Consider the following 19,157-nt stretch of genomic DNA (forward strand, 5'->3'; position numbering starts at 1 on the left):
CAGACACAATTAACTTCATAGCTGGATTGTTTTGCTTAACACTCAAGAACTCAATAAAACCCTTATAGCTAAAAGCTCCTTGTAAGATGATGGAAAGTTTGAGTTGGCATCATCAGGAAACTGAGGGCAAATAATGACATCATGGGAGACATTGCAGCAAAGACTCCTCTCCCCTGAGGGCCCATGGAAATTACCCATCAGTTTTAGGTACCAAGACCTGCAGTTCATCTGAAATTTTCTGAGTTTTGAAGATCAAGAGTGAATTAATTCATTTATATCCAAATGTACTGGTGGTGTCTGCAACCATCAAAAACAGGTGGCAGCATTTCCTGCCCATTGAGTGCTGCTTTCAGCAAGGCCCACAGTGCAAGGAAGCCAGGCTCTTGGATTATTCAGTGCTAAAGAGAGAAAGAAGGATGTCAGCTTTTCCAGAAATACCCCATGTGGTTTTATTGCATTCAGTTGGCTGCTGTGGCAGCCCACCAGCACCACCCCCTTGCCAGATGGCTCCTGCTCATCCGGGACTGGAGTCGAGCAGTGACTCCTGCCATGAGGTTTTGGGGACACAGGAAATGCTGAGAGGGCTCAGTGGACACCTCTGCCCCTCCCTGTCCCCAGGAAGGGGTCGCAGTGGGAGTGGGGACTGTCCCAGACCTCTCCCAGCCCCTGGCAAATCTTCACCTTCTCCCCTGCATGGAGCACCTTCTGACCTTGCATGTCCTGCCAAGCTGCTTCATTTGGGTATTTCAAATGGGTGTTTCAAATCCATGCAGCAATAGCTGCATTTCACAAGCGCTGTCATGAATTTCATTCTTGATGAGTACAACTTCCAACACTGTAGGAGTCGAGGAGATGACTAGATTCATTGTTAGTGTTGAAGGTGGTGCTTCACAATAATGATTCCAACCTTTGTTTCATTAAAGGCTGTGATGGCAAGTGACTTTGCAATCCCGAGGTTCAGGCATTTGGAGAAGCTTTTGCTCGTTCATGGCCACTGGTGTTATTCCCGGCTCGCCAACATGGTGCTGTATTTCTTCTACAAAAATGCAGTAAGTGTTTAACTTGGCAGCTTTATGGCACCACATGTTACCAGGGTTTATTTTGTGCTAAGTGAGCATTAGGTCAGCCTTCAAATGGTTTATAAATAAGCTGCAAAGAAATTTGCAGAGCTGAAAGACAGCTGGCTGCCATTTGCAGAAATACGGGACCCACTCCATAACAGCTACAGTGTGCTGCTGAATGTGCAAATTAGGTAACACAAATAACAAGCACTGCTGAAGAAAAGTTTCTTTACAGAGCAGTTCTGCAGAATTTAGCTGGCTGGATACAGGAGTCTTCAATGCCAAAGCCATCCAGCATTGGCCCCAAGTAGCAGTTGGGTGTGTTTTCTCTTCCTGACTGTATCTCATCGTTGTTTATGAATCACTGTACATATTTCCTAGTGACTTGAGATAATTTGAGTCCTCTCTGTGTCTCAGATGAGGAGACTGGGAAGGTTTTTTCCTTGATTTATTTGATTTCCAGCTAATCAAAAGAGTTCATTTGAAAGGAAGCACAGGGTGGTAAAGAACAGACGACGGGTCTGTGTTTCCTCCCTGGTGTATGAAACAGGACTCACTCCAGTACTGGGCATCGAGCCAGAAGCAGCTCAACTCCTTGGCCTCAACAAAGGCCCTTTGCATTGATCTTAGAGTACAAAGATGATTGATTGAAAACAGCCTAACAAGGAAACCAAGAATACCACCAGCTGGGTGGGAGTCACTGGCAGGCACATATATTTGCTCACTTGAAGCAGCTACAAATTGCCTTGGGAGCAAGGCATATGAAGAAGCAAGAAAAAGAGAAGAGCTAGAGCTCTCATACCTCTGTTTCAGAGGGCAATGTATGAATTGTGTGCAGGAGACTGGATTTTGTCCTCAGTATCAGAAAAAAAGTGTCTTTCAGTTTTGTAAAAGTTGCTTTCCAATTTTAGTCTAATCCTTGATTATTATCAGAAGAAAAAGATAATTTGTTCAAAATTTTGAATATCACCAGAATACCTAAGGGTGCTAAAGGATTAATGAAGTGTCTTTTTGTTAAAACAAGTGTGTTAAAATAGATTCTGGGATCAGAGCAGGGACTGCATGCCAGTGCCCTTTCAGACACAGAAGAATGAAGGGACTTAGTGATCTGAGCTGCTGCTTGAGTCAGAAATAGCAAGCAGATTTAAGTAGTGCTGCACTGAGTGGAGAGCCACCTGTTGAAGTACAGCAGTGAAATATGTGGTGGTGTTCAGATGCATCAGCTTTAAGGCTTGATCCTGAATGAAGCTGAACATCTGTACTCCCACCCCCAGTGCTGGATGTTTCCAAGATACCCATTGACAGTGTCAAATCTGAACTTCCAAGAGGTGTATGCATTGCCATCTTATATTAAAAATTAAAAAAATAAACACTGAAGTAATGCACATAAGACACTCCAGCAATCAGCAGCCAGAGATTCTGTTTATATATTGACCCTTTTGCTCAGTTTGGGTAAATTTTCTTTGGTACAACTGCCCTTGATTACAAGTATTATTTCTCATGCCATTTTTAATAAGACATTTTCAGAAGCTACTGCCTCAAGGCTAGAAAATAACTGAAGAGATTTCATTGTGTTGGCTGTGTTTTGGCAGCCTTCAAAGCTTTCTGAGAAATACTTGTTGCTTCTGACTCTGAACTAAAGTAGTTGGATATCCAGCATATAGACATTAATATCTGACACAGTGTCTGCCCTTAAGGAAAGATTGTTAAAATGGAAAGATAGGAGAACCTGAACCTTTTGCAAGGTGACTATTCTGGATGATTCTCCACAGAGTCAAGATAACTACACTGCAGATGTTCTGCAAGTTTTCTGTTTCCTCAAGTGTTTTTTGTCCCCCATTTTTTCATACTGTGCAATTTTCCATTCTCCACTAGAACCTATCTAATTTGAAATTTAAACTTCACACGTCACTGCAAAAGCCATTTGGAAACTTAAATGACTTATCCAAGAAGATGTTTGGCTTTATGGAGATGATAAAAATACAAATAAAATATAAAGTAAAACATAGCATGACTGGAAATATCTGAGCTTGATGAAAAGGGATTTCATGTGAACAAAATTTTACCTGCACATCTTCTTCCCATTTATATATTGTCTCTGCAAGACAGCACTGAAAAATTTTTGACATACACTTCATTCACCGAGAAATTCTCTCTGGGACCACATTCATATAAAACAGTTTCATCTGGCAAGGGAAGAAGGGAAACCTTTTATATTTAAAATCTTTATGTAAATTTGTTTTGTCTTTTTCAGAGAGATAATACACAGAGGCAAGAGAGAATATTTGAAATAAAATTAAAAACTTGTTTAATACAAAATAAAATTTCAGGAGAAAAATCTGATTTAAGCCTCATTTATTTGTATAGCTTTCTTCAGCAGCACTATTAAGACCCATAGTAAGAGGTGGTAGGGTGGTAGGAAGATTTTCAGCTGACTGTATTTTCATCAAACTACCTGGTTTTGCCAGAGACAAACTGTTTCCAGGACAGGTTAGCAAGGCTCTAGACAGAAAATGTACTATGTCCAGGATAAACTCCATTTTGTTTTAAAACAGTGAGGAAAAAAGTACATTAATTCACATATTTATTGTAATTTCTTTTTGAGAAATTACTCAAGAAATTTTGCTTGATTTTGGATGTGGAAAAGAAATAACATTTGGGCATACAGATAGAACAGATCTGTATTTTCCTCTGTATATCTAAAATTCATGAAGGATTAACATTCTCCATCTGACTGAAAGCTTTTTGAGAACAGAATACAAAAAGAAGAGGAGGTGAAAGGAGAGGTCATGTCATTTCCCATCTTCATCATTAAAAGGAGGAAAATCCTCAAGAGTTTTCATCAGTTTTCTGGTTTTAATCACTTTACAAAGAATAATAAAAATTTTACTTTAGGAGAACCAAACCTGGGAATTTATTTCCTTCTCTAGGAAGCTGGCCATTTTTTCCTAGGCCTCAAATCCTTCATCAGCATTTGAAATCAGCACCTTTCCTGAGCTCTCTGGATTCTCCATGCTGAAGAGATTGTAGAAAAAACGAGTTGTGTGGTTTGTTTCTTTTTGGGTGATTCCAATGCAAGTAGAAGAACAACCCCTGTGCAGCTGTGTATGCATCTGATTTCTTCATAGAGCTGAAGAAGGGATATTGAGGAATCTTTACAGCACTGCTAATTTGCTGGATGTCAAAGAACAAAGAATGGATAGTTAAAACAACTTTTCTAGACCTTACAGTTTCACCTTCCTTACTGCTGCTGGTTTCATGTTGGTCTTGCAAAAAAGGTCTGCATTTATCTGTTGCAGACCACAAAAATCTCCCAGAACATCTCCAGCCAGCAAAGGGTATTATTGTGGAAATTCTTGTTGCTTCAGTAGCTGTGTAAGTGCTGTGGCATCAGTACTCATTTACCTAGAGGTCAGTAGTGGTTGGGAGAGCTTTTTACAGTTAGTTAAATTGCACCTCAGTGTTTCACTTGAACTGAAAGTTAATTTTGTGTCATGCCCAAGATCTGAGGTTCCAGCAGCACAAAGATTTGCAGGTGTGCCAGATGTTTGCAGCTTAGCCAAGTGGTCCAGGAACTGAGTTACAGAGTAGGTATCCTCACAAGGATTGCTCACATGTTCAGCATTCATAGATAAGTCCTTGCAGAGCTGGAATCAGAATGGTTTCAGAACAAAGTGGGATGAAGGTGCTCCTCATCTTGTTATATTTACAGCATTGCTTGTTCTGTTTCAGATGTTTGTGGCCCTTCTCTTCTGGTACCAGTTCTACTGTGGGTTCTCTGGCTCATCAATGATTGATCAGTGGTACCTGATCTTCTTTAATTTATTCTTCTCTTCCCTTCCACAACTCATTACTGGTGTGCTGGACAAGGATGTACCAGCTGAAGTGTTAATTGCTGTACCTCAGCTTTATAAAAGCGGACAGAATATGGAGGTAAAAAATTCTTGATTACTGCAATTTCTTTCCTGAACATCTTTAGTTTCAAAGGGTAGATGACTGGTAAATACATCAAAAGTGCATTTATATGAGAAGTCAGTGTTACTACTTTGTGATATTTCTTATCTGAGTCAAAATGCCAAAAGTACACCTGAACAAAAGACAAACAAACAAACAAATCCCCAACTGATCATATTTTAAATACATGTCAGGAGAGAAGGCTGGATGATTTAATTCAACCTAAACTGAACATCTCCTTCCTTCATGGCTCAGGCTCACAAATAACCACAAAAATAAAACAGATTGCACCTTGTAGCTAGTGCAGACATTTACAGAACAACCTCACAGTACTTATTCAAAACTTCAGTTCCCAGCCTTTTACAAAAGGAAGAGAAAGATGGCCTTGGTAGTAAGCACAATAAACTTAGTCTCTGAGGGAGGTAGTCACAGATGACAGATTCAGCTGAAATATCTGATGAAAACACATTGTCCCCATCTGCTTGAATTGCACAATGAAAACAGAAGGAATTGCAGGAGGAATTTGAGCCAAACCATTCCTGGTAATTGCAGGTACAGTGTACTGTGGGAAAATCTTGCTGTTTGGCAAAATTACCTATATGGGGATGTTTTGAAGGCAAAAGCCTTTTTAAAAGTGTCTTACAAAGCTGTCCTCTGAGAGGACACAGTAAGTGGTTTTTGCCTCCAAGTGTACACCTGTATTTGGTACCCCACACATGTAGTGGCATTGCTAGATACTCTCCTGGAAAGATGAAAGGAGAATTTGAGTGTAATTTATTTTAGTCCATTAGTCCAAGCTCTGTCCTTTTCATCTGTTGTTTTCTGTTTTCTACATTTCTTCTGTTTTAGTGCATCACACTTGAAAGATCTGTACTATTAATACCTTCCTCCCTTGCACATTTTTAGGGTGGTAGAAATGTTGTAATGCCTTAGGGCTTGTTGGGAGGTTATGTCTGCCTGTCTTCAGCTGGAAAACTGAGAAGTCTCCCTGGTTCACAGAACAGTTACTTCTCATAGTGAAGCCCAGAGATCATTCTAAGTTGTTTTGTTGTGTTTTTTGTTTTTTTTTAATCTATTGATCGTATTCTCTTTATAGTTACCTAAAAAGGCATTTAAAAAACTGTAAAATCCTGTTTCAGGTGGGATCTCTTTTAAAAAAGGCCCACAGTATTGTAGAATAGTTTAGATGGCTCTGGAGGCCATCTGATCCAGACCCCTGGCCAAAACAGCTTCAAACCTGGATGAGGTTTCTCAGGTCTTTAGCTTGTCCAGTTTTGAATGTCTCCAACACTGGAGATTCCACAATCCCTCTAAGCAACCTGATGCAGTAATTAACCATGTTAGTTCAGGAGGTCAAGTAGCACCATAATTCTTTCTAAGCATCTTTCCATTGTCATTTCTACTCTGCAATGATATTTCCACAAAAGAAGACTTGATGAACCCAGTTGTTGGAGATCTAGAACATATACCAAAATTATATAAACATTTTGCCATTTATAAACTATTTTTCCTTATATCTAGGTCCCTTATATGACCTTATATACCCCTGCAATTGTATATTTCTGTAAACCAAAATGTTAGTTTAATATTGGTTTTAGCAACCAATTTTATGCACATACAGATATGTCTATATATATATCTATGTTTCATATACATATTTATAGCATATATTGCTGCATGAATTGCCACTAAAGACCTTTGTTGTGGATTTTCTCTAAGTACATGTGCATTTTTTGTTTTCTCTTCTGCTAATAAATATCCTGTGCTTGTGCTTATGTGGTGTAGAACCCATTTATTCATTTTCATTAGTGGTCTGACTGTAGTGCATAAAATAGGGCACCTTCATAAATGTTTCCTGATTCAAATTATACCCTCTGCCAGGGGAAAAAAAGGGCAAAATACTTTCATCCCAGAACAGAGTGACTTGCAGGTAGGCTTTTCATGCTTCATCCCCCCAGGGTAGCTAAATGACTGGCAAAATTATTAAGCTATTTTCCCAAGCCCTTAAAACTGCCCTTGAAATATGCCCCTCAAAATACTCATCCTGGCAGATAGGATCTTCATTGTGATCTGATTTTCTTCTTTTTTTTTTTTTTTTTTTTTTTAATGACGCAGGAGTACCAACCACACATGTTTTGGATGAACATGATTGATGCTATGTATCAAAGCCTGGTTTGCTTCTTCATCCCCTATTTTGTAAGTGTTTGGTTTAAGCCATTCTATTTCAAGCATTTGGAGGAGTACTGGCAACACAGCTTGGGCTAAATTCTGTCTTCTTTCTTACAGACTTACTATGATTCAGAGGTGGATATCTTCTCTTGGGGAACTCCCATCACCACAATAGCTCTTTTCACCATCATCCTGCATTTGGCTATTGAAACCAAAACTTGGGTAAGGTACCCACAGCCTGCATAGAAACTCACTGGCACAGACATAATTCTTCTCTTAGTGCCACCTTTCAGAAACATAAGATGGTTGCTTCTTTCCCTCAGCACATTCTATTTTTAGCAGGCACTTTAAAAAAGCATGGAAAAGGTTTTAAAATATGATCTGCAAACAGCTTTGTAGTGTTGTATTTATAATAAGAATTTTTAAATATACAAGGCTCTAAATTCTTTGCTGTGCATGGATTTGACTCCAGGAATTAAGAAGTTTTGATTTAATTAAGTCATAGCAAATTTCTCAGAAATATAAAGAATCATTATACTTATGTTGTTTTTTTTTTTATTGTTGTTCTAGACTTTTCTCCACTGGTCATCTTGCATCTTCAGTATCATTTTATTCTTCTTTGTGGCTCTGGTTTACAATGCTTCCTGCCCAGCCTGCCATCCTCCATCCAATCCCTACTGGACCATGGAAAGGCTGATGGGAGACCCTATGTTCTATTTCACTTGCATTATATCACCAGTTGTTGCATTGCTGCCCAGGTATTGTATCTTCTCTCACATCTTTTCCTATATGTAAAGGCACTTTATGCATATGATTGGGAGAGCAAGAACATTTCCCACTCCCTGTCTTTTGTTTTGCCTGCCAGCCAACTCGGTTTCTTTCAGCAGCTGATCATTTGAAGTCATTTGTCTAACCTGTTACGTGCTCCTGACCACAGGAACAGACCAAACTCCTGGCCAAGACCACAGGAATGGGATAATTGTAGATTGGTCAAACCATGCAGAGGTTTCCTACCCTGTGAGGTTTTCTGTGATGCTTCCAGATTCAGTCCATCCTCACATAAAATGCACAGCACCCAAATTCTGATAGTATGTTGCCTATTTGTAGATGTAGGAGGCTTGACCTGCAGACTTATCCCCATTGCCTTTCCTCGTCAGGAAAGATGAAAGACTGTGTGTAATCACAAGGTGGATCACTGGCTAAAGATACAGATTTATTACACTGCCTAATTAAGTTATTAATCAAAATATTAGCACAGCATTCAGAGCTGTCCATCTGCAAGCTTTCTTCTGTAGAGCATTATTTTTCTATGTTGTGCTTTTGTCTTGGATATTTTCCCTTAATAACGTATTGGGTATTTCCTTCTTTCCTTCCTTCTCCCGTGCCCATTCTCATCTTGCAGATTCCTGTACAGAACCCTTCAGGGAACACTGTTCCCAACCCAGCTGCAGCTTGGACGCCAGCTGAGTAAACTGTCCCCAGAGACTCGCTCCCAGCTGCTCACCAAGTTGAATGTAAAGGAGACAGCATGTCAGACACGGCTCTTTGCAGACAGCTTCTCCCCGAGCCTTGGCTCAAATGCTAGTGATTCTTACAAGGCTGATAACCAAAGCACACCTTTGCCAACCTCTCCTCAAACAAGGGAGTCCCTTTTCCGAGAGCACGCAAAGCCAGAGCATAAAACAGATCAGACTGCAGCTGCCTCTCCCCAGGGTGCTGTGTTGTATGAGGAAAACAAGCTCCCCTCGTCAGCAAGTAGTCTGGAAAGGTCCATGGGGCTTCATGAAGTTCGATGTGGCACTTCAGAGGTGGAGTCATTGCCTGTAGGAGCAACATTCCCCTGGAGCTCAACAGTCGACCAAGCAGACTTCAGTTTGTTGAAGTGGATCACATCAACTCCACTGTTCAGCCACATTGGGACTGTTTTACAGGTGTCATCAAGCAGTTTACAAAATGAAACACAGGACAGTATGTGTGTGCTTGGCTCTTCTTTGCATGTGGACTTCAAAGGCTTAAAAGAAGAGAGTTCAAATAACTTGCAGGACAAAACGAAAGGAACCCCAGCAGATCATTGTAAAAATGACAATTCTGAGACCACCTTTTTATGACGTGGGCCATAAATATATTTATATATTTTATATTTGCACACATTTATAGTGAGATTGCTCTATTTGTTTCCAAAGGTGAAACAGAAAATCAAAGGTACAGAATGATTATTTAAGAATGTTTAAATACAGTTTATTGAAATAAGAGCTTTAAATATAAAAAGAAACACTTGAAAGTTGCATTTATATTGTTTTATTTTTTCATCTCATTTTGTAAAGAAATGCCTTTTCTTTATTTTTCAAATGCTTCTCTTTTATTCTGACACATACTGTAAAAGCAAAGGATCTATCTACCATATTTGAAAGGATTAGATTCAGCAACAATTATTGATATCATTATAGGCCATTCAGTAATCAAGGAGAAAAAACCATGATAATAAAGAGTCACTATATTCCATCCATCATCTGCTTGCCAGTTATTTTGTCACTGAGGCAAAGCTATGGAATTATTACACACCTCTCTGTAAATGTTAAGAGTATCTTACCAGCACATTAATAACTGGTATTTTATAAATGACACCACGTTCTGATATTGCAGCCATAGCATTTGATGTGTCGTGATAAAACAATAAATAAATGACCATCCATATTGCAAAGTGCCTTCCCAGTCTGGCATTGATTGTAACTCAGCCCTTCCCTTGGAGGAGCTGGTGTTTGCCTTACACCATGCTGTACAGAAAGCTTGCTGCTTGTTTGTAAGGAAGGATTTGGTGCCAAAGAACTGGTGCCTCATGTCTGCTGTAGGGTTTGAGCTGGGAAGCCTGTGATCTTGGGTGCTGGAGCATTACCACAGCCACTGTTACTGAAGAGGTCTGTTCTGCTTGCTACTGGGGTGAAGGACTGGCAGAGTGGAATTTTGTGAGAAACCTTTGCTGTTGTTTCAGCCAGGGTAAACCAAGTCCTTGGGGATGGTGAAGCCAAGTGATCAGCTGTGAGGGTACATGCAGAGCAGAGGGATTTGAGCCTGGTGTAAAGCAGGCTATCTCCAGCCCCAGAAGGGAAGCTGCACTGCTTTCTGAGGTTATCTCTGAGCCAACCTCACATGGTTGAAACCCCATACTGCCCCTGGTACATGGGTGTGCAGCTGCCCTGTGCCAGCCTGATGAATCCCAGGGGCTTTAGCCTGGCACATTGCTTGGTTCTTTCACACCTGGTCACCATGACCACATATGAACTATCTGCTGCACTTCTTTTCCTCATCACAGGTTTTCATGGCCTTTGTATTGCTTGCCATCAGTTTTTCTAAGGCCACAACTTGTTCGTGCCATGCTCTGTGCCTGGCATCCTGCCTGCCATGTGGATTGGCTCAGCGTGGTAAGACACTCTACCTACCATCTGTCACTTGCTAATTCACTCAGGATCTTTTTTTTCAAAGATTTATATACACTGGCCTCTTTCCCAAAGGCTGAATTGATAATATGATACTGTAAAATGCCAATGAAAGGAAGAGATGAAAGCAATGTAAATAAGAGCAGTCAGCCTGTAAATATGTTACCCTCATGAAACATGACACATCCACATGTAGCTAAACTGCATTTGGGGATTAGAATTGACTAGGGACAGGGGAAAGGCACTAAGGGACTCGCTATTGCAGTCTCCTGTGAACAGCTTTTAGCACATGATTGATTTGAAAAAAACACACCTGAAGCTGAACTTCTTCCTTTTACCTTTGAGATAGAGAGGAATGTTGGTTTATAGGTACAGGTTTGGTGGAGGAAAGCACACCTATTGACTCATTTGTTACTGGCTGGAAACGTGCTAGCATTCCTCTGCTATATAAACTGTGATAGAAATGGGGCAGTTGGAGTGGCCACTCAGTTTCCACAGAGGCAGGTGGGCATCTGCCCTGTCAGTGCCAACACGAGCCAGGAGTGAGGCTCTTGGCATACCCCTCTGAGGCAGGGCAGATGCTGTGCCCTCAGAGCACTCTCCACTCACTGCCAAGGGAGCCTGCAGGACTCAGCTCTAGGAACCTCCTTTGCAAAGATCTCTAGCTGGGGGACACAGCTCTCTGTCAGGTATCTCTGCTTGTTCTACCAGCCTGCTTGGTTTTGATAGTAGCAACTGTTGGGATGACTTTGCAGGTGGGTTTTTGCAAGGAGTCTTAGGTTACAATGTAAAGATGTGCCCAAAAATATGTATTCTGTCACCATCTTCATGAACTGTTGAAACCAGGTGGGGCAGTGATCCTTATCTCAGTGGGAGATATCCTCTGCTAATGGGCCATCTGTTAAACCAGATGGGGCAATGTTCTTACCTTTCCTGAGACCCACCCTTCCTCCAGGAAGATATTTTCTGTTAATGGGCCATTGAGTCCCACTGCATGACTGATAAAATTCCATCATCCCGTTGTGAGATGCTCCACCCAGGGGGAGGAACCAAACATTTCCTACCTAGATAAAAACAGATTTGGAAAACCAAGGCAGCTTTTATCCCTGGTTTCCAGAGGACAAGAGCTACCAGACCTTTCTACAGGATCACTACTTCAACAAGACCACTTCATCTGGACTGCTACCACCACCCTAACTAGCAGGATATCATTCTGACTCTCAGTGGTTTTTCTTTTGTACTATTGCATGTATTTTATTTTTTCCCTACTGAATTTTATTTCTGACTTGGACTCTCTTACTGATTTTGCTTTCAAACCAGCACACAAGGTTAGCTGGCTGTATTTAACACATCCTGTGCAGAGATTGCCCTTGTAAATAACTCATCTGTGTGGAGATGCAGTGTCTTTTAATGTCAGAGGAGAAGTCAAATGACACTTTGAAATGTGTAAATGTTGCCATCTGGTTAGAAACCTTCATCTGCTCGTAAAACAGGATCTCACAGAAGGACACTGTCTCAGATGCCAGGTGGGTAGAGTTTAGAGATTTGCAGGATCTTAAATTCAGTCTAAGAGTGTCACGGGGTCATAGCAGGAGCTTGCCAGGGATGTTGCAGGTGTGTGCCCTCTCTCATTTACAGTAGCAGCCCTAACAGCCAGGTGAGTATCTCCTGAGCTTATTGCCTCCTCTGCAGTAGGAGTCACCTCTTTTTCACAGCAGGATTGATGTCCCACAGGCCTTTGTGGGATTTGCTGGCAGCAAAAAGGACTGGAGCAACACTGGGCTTTGGCTCAGAACTGCATTTCATTATACTCTTTTCAAAAAGAACCTAAATTCCTCTCTGGCCATGCCTCTGCAGTATAAGATTCAGTTTAGTTGTTGTGCTTTCAGTGTTTCAAAGATTATTTCCATAGGTAAGGGATAGAAGAGTTCCTTTGGGACTGAGAGGTGCTCATGCACTGCCAGATAGATGTGTTAAATTGCCACTGGGGGTGTGACTTGTACATCTGCATCATATATTTAGGGAGACTGTAGATCTCAAGCCTCAGCTGCTGTAACTATCATAGCATCTCCAATATCTGCAAGCTGACTTACCCCAGCTCGGAATCCGGTCTCCATAACTGCTCTATTGTGTTGCAGGAAAAAAAAAAAAAAACAACTTAGAGATTTATTTTTAAATACCTCAGGTGTAACTTAATCCCCTCGTACTAAAAGATAAAATATCTTTATTGTGGCAGCAATCCTTCAAAAATGTATTAATTTAATCTTAAATAAACCAAATAATCCTGCTGACCTGGATGGAGCAGTGGCCTCATCAGGGTTGCTGCTGTGCCTACAGATAGAAAGGAAGATGTGCCACATGTACCAACATGTGCCAAACCTGCTCAGGGAGTTATCTGAAGGCAAGAGCCAGTCAGTTGGGTGTCAGCAAGTGAATTGTCTCCATTTTCTTTTGGGAGATACATTGTAAAATAATACCAATAAAGTGTTATTTAAACCACAGTTTGGAGGGGGGGAAAAAGCCCAAGCAGATTTCACATTTGGAAAGAAAACATTAAGCAAACTAATTATTTACATTTTAAATCGGTTCTCTCTTCACTGCCAGAAGACAAACACATCAAAGCATGTTACTTGCTGGGCTTTAGGACTTGTCAACATTTTGAAGCTGCTATTAATATTTGAAACATTTTAGCTAAATAAATACTAATTTCCTTTTGGAGCTGTATAAATTGCTTTTAATAAAATAGGATAAACTTGTAAAGTTATTCCTGTTGGTGCAGTTGAGCAGTTGTTATATCAGACAAAACAAAGCTTTAAATGCATGAGACTAATCCACAAAAAGCATGCAACTCTTTATGAAAAGATTCCACAAGGCAATTAAAACAATACCCATGTTTGTGGTCTTTTACCAACAACAGCTCCCTGTACAGTGTTTGAAATGTTTGCACTGAATTCTGCAAGCACTTCAGTGTCTGATGTTTCTGGCTGAAGTAGTCCTGATGAAATTAATGACTGAGAAGAAGAGAGTTGTGAATTAAGTATCACAGTGTTCCATACTTCTTAGTCTTGTTTATGTGAACCAACTTCTCAGTGATTTATCTATTTCAAAAAGTCCTTCTGGATGTATAAAGATCTTTTAAAAACAGCCAGAAGTGTTCTATCAGGATGGCTCTCTAATCTCAGAAATTATATCTCACACATATGCCAGGACACTAGAACTGGGCATATAAATGTCAAAACAGGAACAAAACAACCTTCCAGTGTTTTTTCCAGGCTTTTTCAGCTGTACATCTCTGTTCTGTGTGCCCAGCATGAATCCACTTGCTACCCTCCTGCACTGGCTGTGAAACCACAGCCATACACCCTGACTGAGATTTCCTCAGACCTTTTCAGATTATTCAGAGACTGTTCTTGCTTCTGTTACATGACTACCTCAATGACCTTGCAATGAACTTTGACTTATCATTAATTCACATCCAATTCACAGCTCAGGGCAGCAGTCTGTGCTTGCTCCTGAAGGCTCTACCCACTTAATCAACAAGCACTGCTGTGTTGTGCCCTGAGCCACATTTCTAGTGTCATGCTCACCTCTTGCTCCACTCCAGGCTTATACATCCAAAACATACTGACTGCCCAATCCACACACACAAGATATGGAGGATTTGAGGAGGTTTACTTGTTCAAGTTCCCATATTAAAGGGTTCTGCATGAATACTGGTTTCAGTAAATGGAGATGTTCAGCTTAAAATAAACTGTCAGAACTGAGTGTGCTTGAATCATCTGGGAGTGAGAAATTATAAAACATAAACATAAGTCTGCATCAAAACTTGAACTAAATAAATATATTTTTTAAAGTCTCATGTCTTTGTAGCAGCTGGTTCTTGATCCAGACTGATCTATGCCTTGGGCATTTTTCAGTCCAGCATTAAGTGCAGCCACATGGCAGTTCTGAAAACAATGCTGATAAAGCCATGCACAGTGTCAAAGGCACTGCAGAAACCATGGGAAGCAGGGCATGCAGGTGTAGCAAAGTGGGGGAAGGAAAGGCACTGCTGAATGCTGTTCAGATGTCCCATGGCTGGTAGACATAAGGGGATCTTCATAGCTTCCCAACTGCCTCTTTTTTTTTGCCTTTGCAAAGGTTCTGCACATTGCTGCTGGTGGACTTGACTTCATGAAGCTTAAATTTTACTGGAGCTGTGCCACAAGTGAATTTGGTTTGTTACTTGCAGCTGAGAATGGATGAGGGGTTGAAACTGAACTAATGCTGACTCAACTGGAGGTAGGTTGGCACTTGCTTTGCAAACAGGGATGTGCTGGCTGTGCCCTGTCAGGAGCTCTCCCAAACCAGGACCAGGGCAGGTCCCACTACTGGTCCCACTGTTCCTCCCTGTGTTGAAAACCAGGGCAGGAGCCATAGCAAAGGGAGCCCAGTGCCCTCCCAGGGCAAGCAGCCCTCCACTGCTTATTAGGCTGAGACCAGAAATCTGTCTGCAATGTTCTGGTAGTGACCAGGAGGGCAAGTAACAGATATGTCAGAGAAACTTCCTGCTTCATGAGGAATCTCCTGTGCCATTGCATAAAGGCCTCCATGTTTCTCTCCCATGCTCTCCAGTTTGGATTCTGGCCATCAGAAATGGGATGGCTGCCTTTCCTGAAATGGAAGATGCTATGGGGAGTCCTCTGCTGCCTCCTGAAGCACCTGCACTGAGGCCAGTGCCCCAGGAATGACAGGCACCTTTGCCAGCAGCAAGAGCTCCACTGGTCACCCCATGTGCCTCTCATGAGGGTCCTTTCTGCTGAAGAAGACTCCATTAGGTCACAGCCCATGCATCTTCAGCTGGAAAACACAACAACAAAATGTTTTGCCCTGGCCTAAGAGGTTCAACAGGTAAAGATTTACAAATGTCTCTGGATCTGAACACCCATATCCAGACAAGGATTTTCCACCTGTCCTGGGATGTGAGACCCTGTAGTGTGTCACACACTCAAAGGGATCATGATGCTTTGTGTGCTTTAAAACTTCCTGTGGTTTCCTGGGAGCCTGGCCATTCCTAAATCTCAAAATCTAGAATTAGAAGCCACTGTTGAAAATGGCAACAATGCCATGAGGACTATGCTTTATTTACATTAAAAAAGAGCAGTTAAAATAAAAGACTGACTTTTAAGGAAGATTTTCCTATATATCTGCATGAGGAATTCTCTATTCTGAGCAGCAGCTTCCATGTAGCTTTAAGTACAGATGTTTGCTCTGTGCAGTAATGTCTCCCTTGATTCCTGAAGTGCAATGCCACATAAACCCTTCCAAGATGAGGTGTAGCATATCCTCACCAGGGCAGCCAGGTCCTGCAGCCAGCTCTGCTGCTGGGAGGACTTCAGTTGGGTCAGTGTTGGCACCCTGGTCACTGAGAATTTTAGACTTTCTGTGCTGATGGGCACTAATCCCCAGGAGAAAACTGCATTTGAGCTGAGGCTGTGGAGAAGGCTCCCAAAATTGAATGGTAGAACTGGGATCACGAGTGTGTAGTTTGAATAAAGGTGTGTAATATCACATGGCAAAAACCTGAGAATTTAAGGGTTTAGAATATAGCAATATATAAAAAGCAAGATGAAAATTTTGGGATGGAAGTTTTGTCCTTCTTCTTCACCATCTTCTTCATGAGTTTGGGTGATCTTGTTCAATTAGATAAAAAAATCCACATTGCAGGTAACGAGTGATTAGTTATTAAGTTAAAAATAATAAAAAAAAAAAGTATCTGTTCTTAATTTGGCCTTAAAAGGCCTTGTAAAGAGAGAAATATGTCTCCATTTTTAGCTTGTTAGCCAGAAGTGCTGTAAAACTCACTGTAATGTAAGTAAGAATTAATAAACCTCTGAGTCCAAACAAAAAATACCATCTCTTGAACAGTTAATCCTAACTCTAACAAAAAAAAAAAAAAAAGCAATAAAAAAAATAAAAGCTCTAAAAGACCTGTTTCATCAGTTCATGTTGCACAATGCCTGTCTGTGATGTAGCCCTGTGCAAGGTATGACTAAACAAGAACCTTCTTATAAGCAGGGGAAAGGCATCAGCATTTAGCTTGATCATGGCTGCTGCTGCTGCAGCATGGAAATACCCAATGCATGGAAATTATCTGTTAGTGAACACAAAATGCTCAAAAGAGCCTTCTGAGGGACTTGGAAAAGTATCAGGGAAGAGATGGCCAAGGCAAATAAAAGCTGCTCAGACCAGGTGGAGTGTCCATTCCCCCTGCAGGGAGAGCTGCTGGGGCTTTAATTCCTCCTCATTATCCAGGCACTTTCCCTTGTCAGGACAGGGTGCAGGTTTCCAGAGGCAGTGTTGACTCAGAGCTGGACCAAGGGACCTCCCACTTGGGCCCCACAACTCCTAAACACAGCACTGCAGCTAAAATTAGCATTTCCTGGCCCAAAATTCCCCATGGTATATTGCTGGTGCTTGTTCACCACATTTTCCCAAAGCTGCAGGTTTTTAAGCCTCCAGTTTATTCCTGGACCACCCATTTTACGTGCATGAAGGCACTGAATTGTCCCCACAGCCAACTTGCTTGGGTGTCATTCCTACCTTTTCACTTTCCTTCCCAAAACACAATGCCCACAAAAATCTGCTTGGACTTTTAGAAACCCAAACCACAACAGAGATCTTGTTCACCATTTGCACGCCTAGAAACAAACCAGAAATGTGCTAATGAAAACAGCAGAGATGCCGCTTGTTTAAGCAGAATTTTGGCTGACACATCCTTCACACCCCCCACGACTGCCCACTGAAGGGCCTGGTGCTGCCTCTTATCCTATTCTTTATGTGCAAATGCTTCAAAACTTGAGAGCAAGAAGGGGAATATTGAGCTTTTCACTTTAAAAACCTGAAAATGCAGAGCTCTTCCTTTTTTTTTTTTTTTTTTTTTTTTTTTTTATTTAAATCAAATTGCTGATGAAAATGTGGGGGTTATATTTACTAAAAACCCAAATTACCAACAAACTCTCAATCAACCGTGTGTACTGTTAGAGCTGCATGAACCATTTTTATCCTGAGTGGGCTGGGTGTTTGCAGTTTGTAAGATCCCTGTCATGTTGCAGACACAATTAACTTCATAGCTGGATTGTTTTGCTTAACACTCAAGAACTCAATAAAACCCTTATAGCTAAAAGCTCCTTGTAAGATGATGGAAAGTTTGAGTTGGCATCATCAGGAAACTGAGGGCAAATAATGACATCATGGGAGACATTGCAGCAAAGACTCCTCTCCCCTGAGGGCCCATGGAAATTACCCATCAGTTTTAGGTACCAAGACCTGCAGTTCATCTGAAATTTTCTGAGTTTTGAAGATCAAGAGTGAATTAATTCATTTATATCCAAATGTACTGGTGGTGTCTGCAACCATCAAAAACAGGTGGCAGCATTTCCTGCCCATTGAGTGCTGCTTTCAGCAAGGCCCACAGTGCAAGGAAGCCAGGCTCTTGGATTATTCAGTGCTAAAGAGAGAAAGAAGGATGTCAGCTTTTCCAGAAATACCCCATGTGGTTTTATTGCATTCAGTTGGCTGCTGTGGCAGCCCACCAGCACCACCCCCTTGCCAGATGGCTCCTGCTCATCCGGGACTGGAGTCGAGCAGTGACTCCTGCCATGAGGTTTTGGGGACACAGGAAATGCTGAGAGGGCTCAGTGGACACCTCTGCCCCTCCCTGTCCCCAGGAAGGGGTCGCAGTGGGAGTGGGGACTGTCCCAGACCTCTCCCAGCCCCTGGCAAATCTTCACCTTCTCCCCTGCATGGAGCACCTTCTGACCCCACACATTCCCCTCCAGAGGCAGCAGCACAGGCAAAGTAATGTCCAAATACATTTCCAAACAATCCATGAACCATGAAAGAATCCATGAACCATTCTCCTCCCTGCAGCTCCCTGTTCTCATCCTAGTCTGATATAAACTTTCACTGGGATCTTGCTTCAGCCAATTTTACTTCTCCACACAGCACTACCACAATTTCATCCCTTGCACTGCAGCCAGGGTTTGTTCTTTGTCCTGGGGACCCTTAAGAAAAATAAAATACAAAATATCCCGTTTTTGGGAGGGGTGACTGACAAGGGAGAGCTCTGGATCAGAAGCCCTAAGTCTGTGTGCACCAGGAGATGCTTTACCATGTGAAATTTTACGGTATAGGTGCACCACCAGTATTTTCCATCCTGTGGAATGTGCAGAGAAAACCTGCTTAAAAAATGAATAGGATTCATCCCATCTCCTTCTCTTCTCCAGCAGTGCTCTGAGTGTGGAATTTCTCCTGCCTGGCAGCCCTGTGCCAGGGACAGCTATTCAGCTCATCATCCTTGTCCAGCCTCAAGGATGGGTCCCCAGCTGGTCCCCTAGCACAGGCTGGAGGTCACTGTCTCTGTGCTCAGGAGCTGTCAGAGCCCACTGCTGTGTTTTGAGGAGGAGAACACTTTTGTTTTTCAAAGAAAGCAGAAGGAAACATGCAGACTTCGTCCTGTTTAAATAATAGACTTTTGAACACTACTTAGAGGTAATTC

General features: G+C 41.7%; 1 protein-coding gene across 1 annotated transcript; it reads left to right on the forward strand.

The window, feature by feature from the left end:
• Window positions 1-901: 901 nt before the first annotated feature.
• On the forward strand, window positions 902-9,686 carry LOC130258513 (phospholipid-transporting ATPase VA-like). Its single transcript, XM_056501954.1, has 6 exons — window positions 902-1,049; window positions 4,794-4,994; window positions 7,131-7,211; window positions 7,302-7,406; window positions 7,755-7,942; window positions 8,587-9,686. The coding sequence occupies exons 1-6, from the start codon at window positions 930-932 to the stop codon at window positions 9,290-9,292; spliced, it is 1,401 nt and encodes a 466-aa protein (XP_056357929.1). The 5' UTR covers window positions 902-929; the 3' UTR covers window positions 9,293-9,686.
• Window positions 9,687-19,157: the final 9,471 nt, after the last annotated feature.

The sequence above is a fragment of the Oenanthe melanoleuca genome, chromosome 1 (assembly GCF_029582105.1).
Source record: "Oenanthe melanoleuca isolate GR-GAL-2019-014 chromosome 1, OMel1.0, whole genome shotgun sequence".
Lineage (NCBI taxonomy): Eukaryota > Metazoa > Chordata > Aves > Passeriformes > Muscicapidae > Oenanthe > Oenanthe melanoleuca.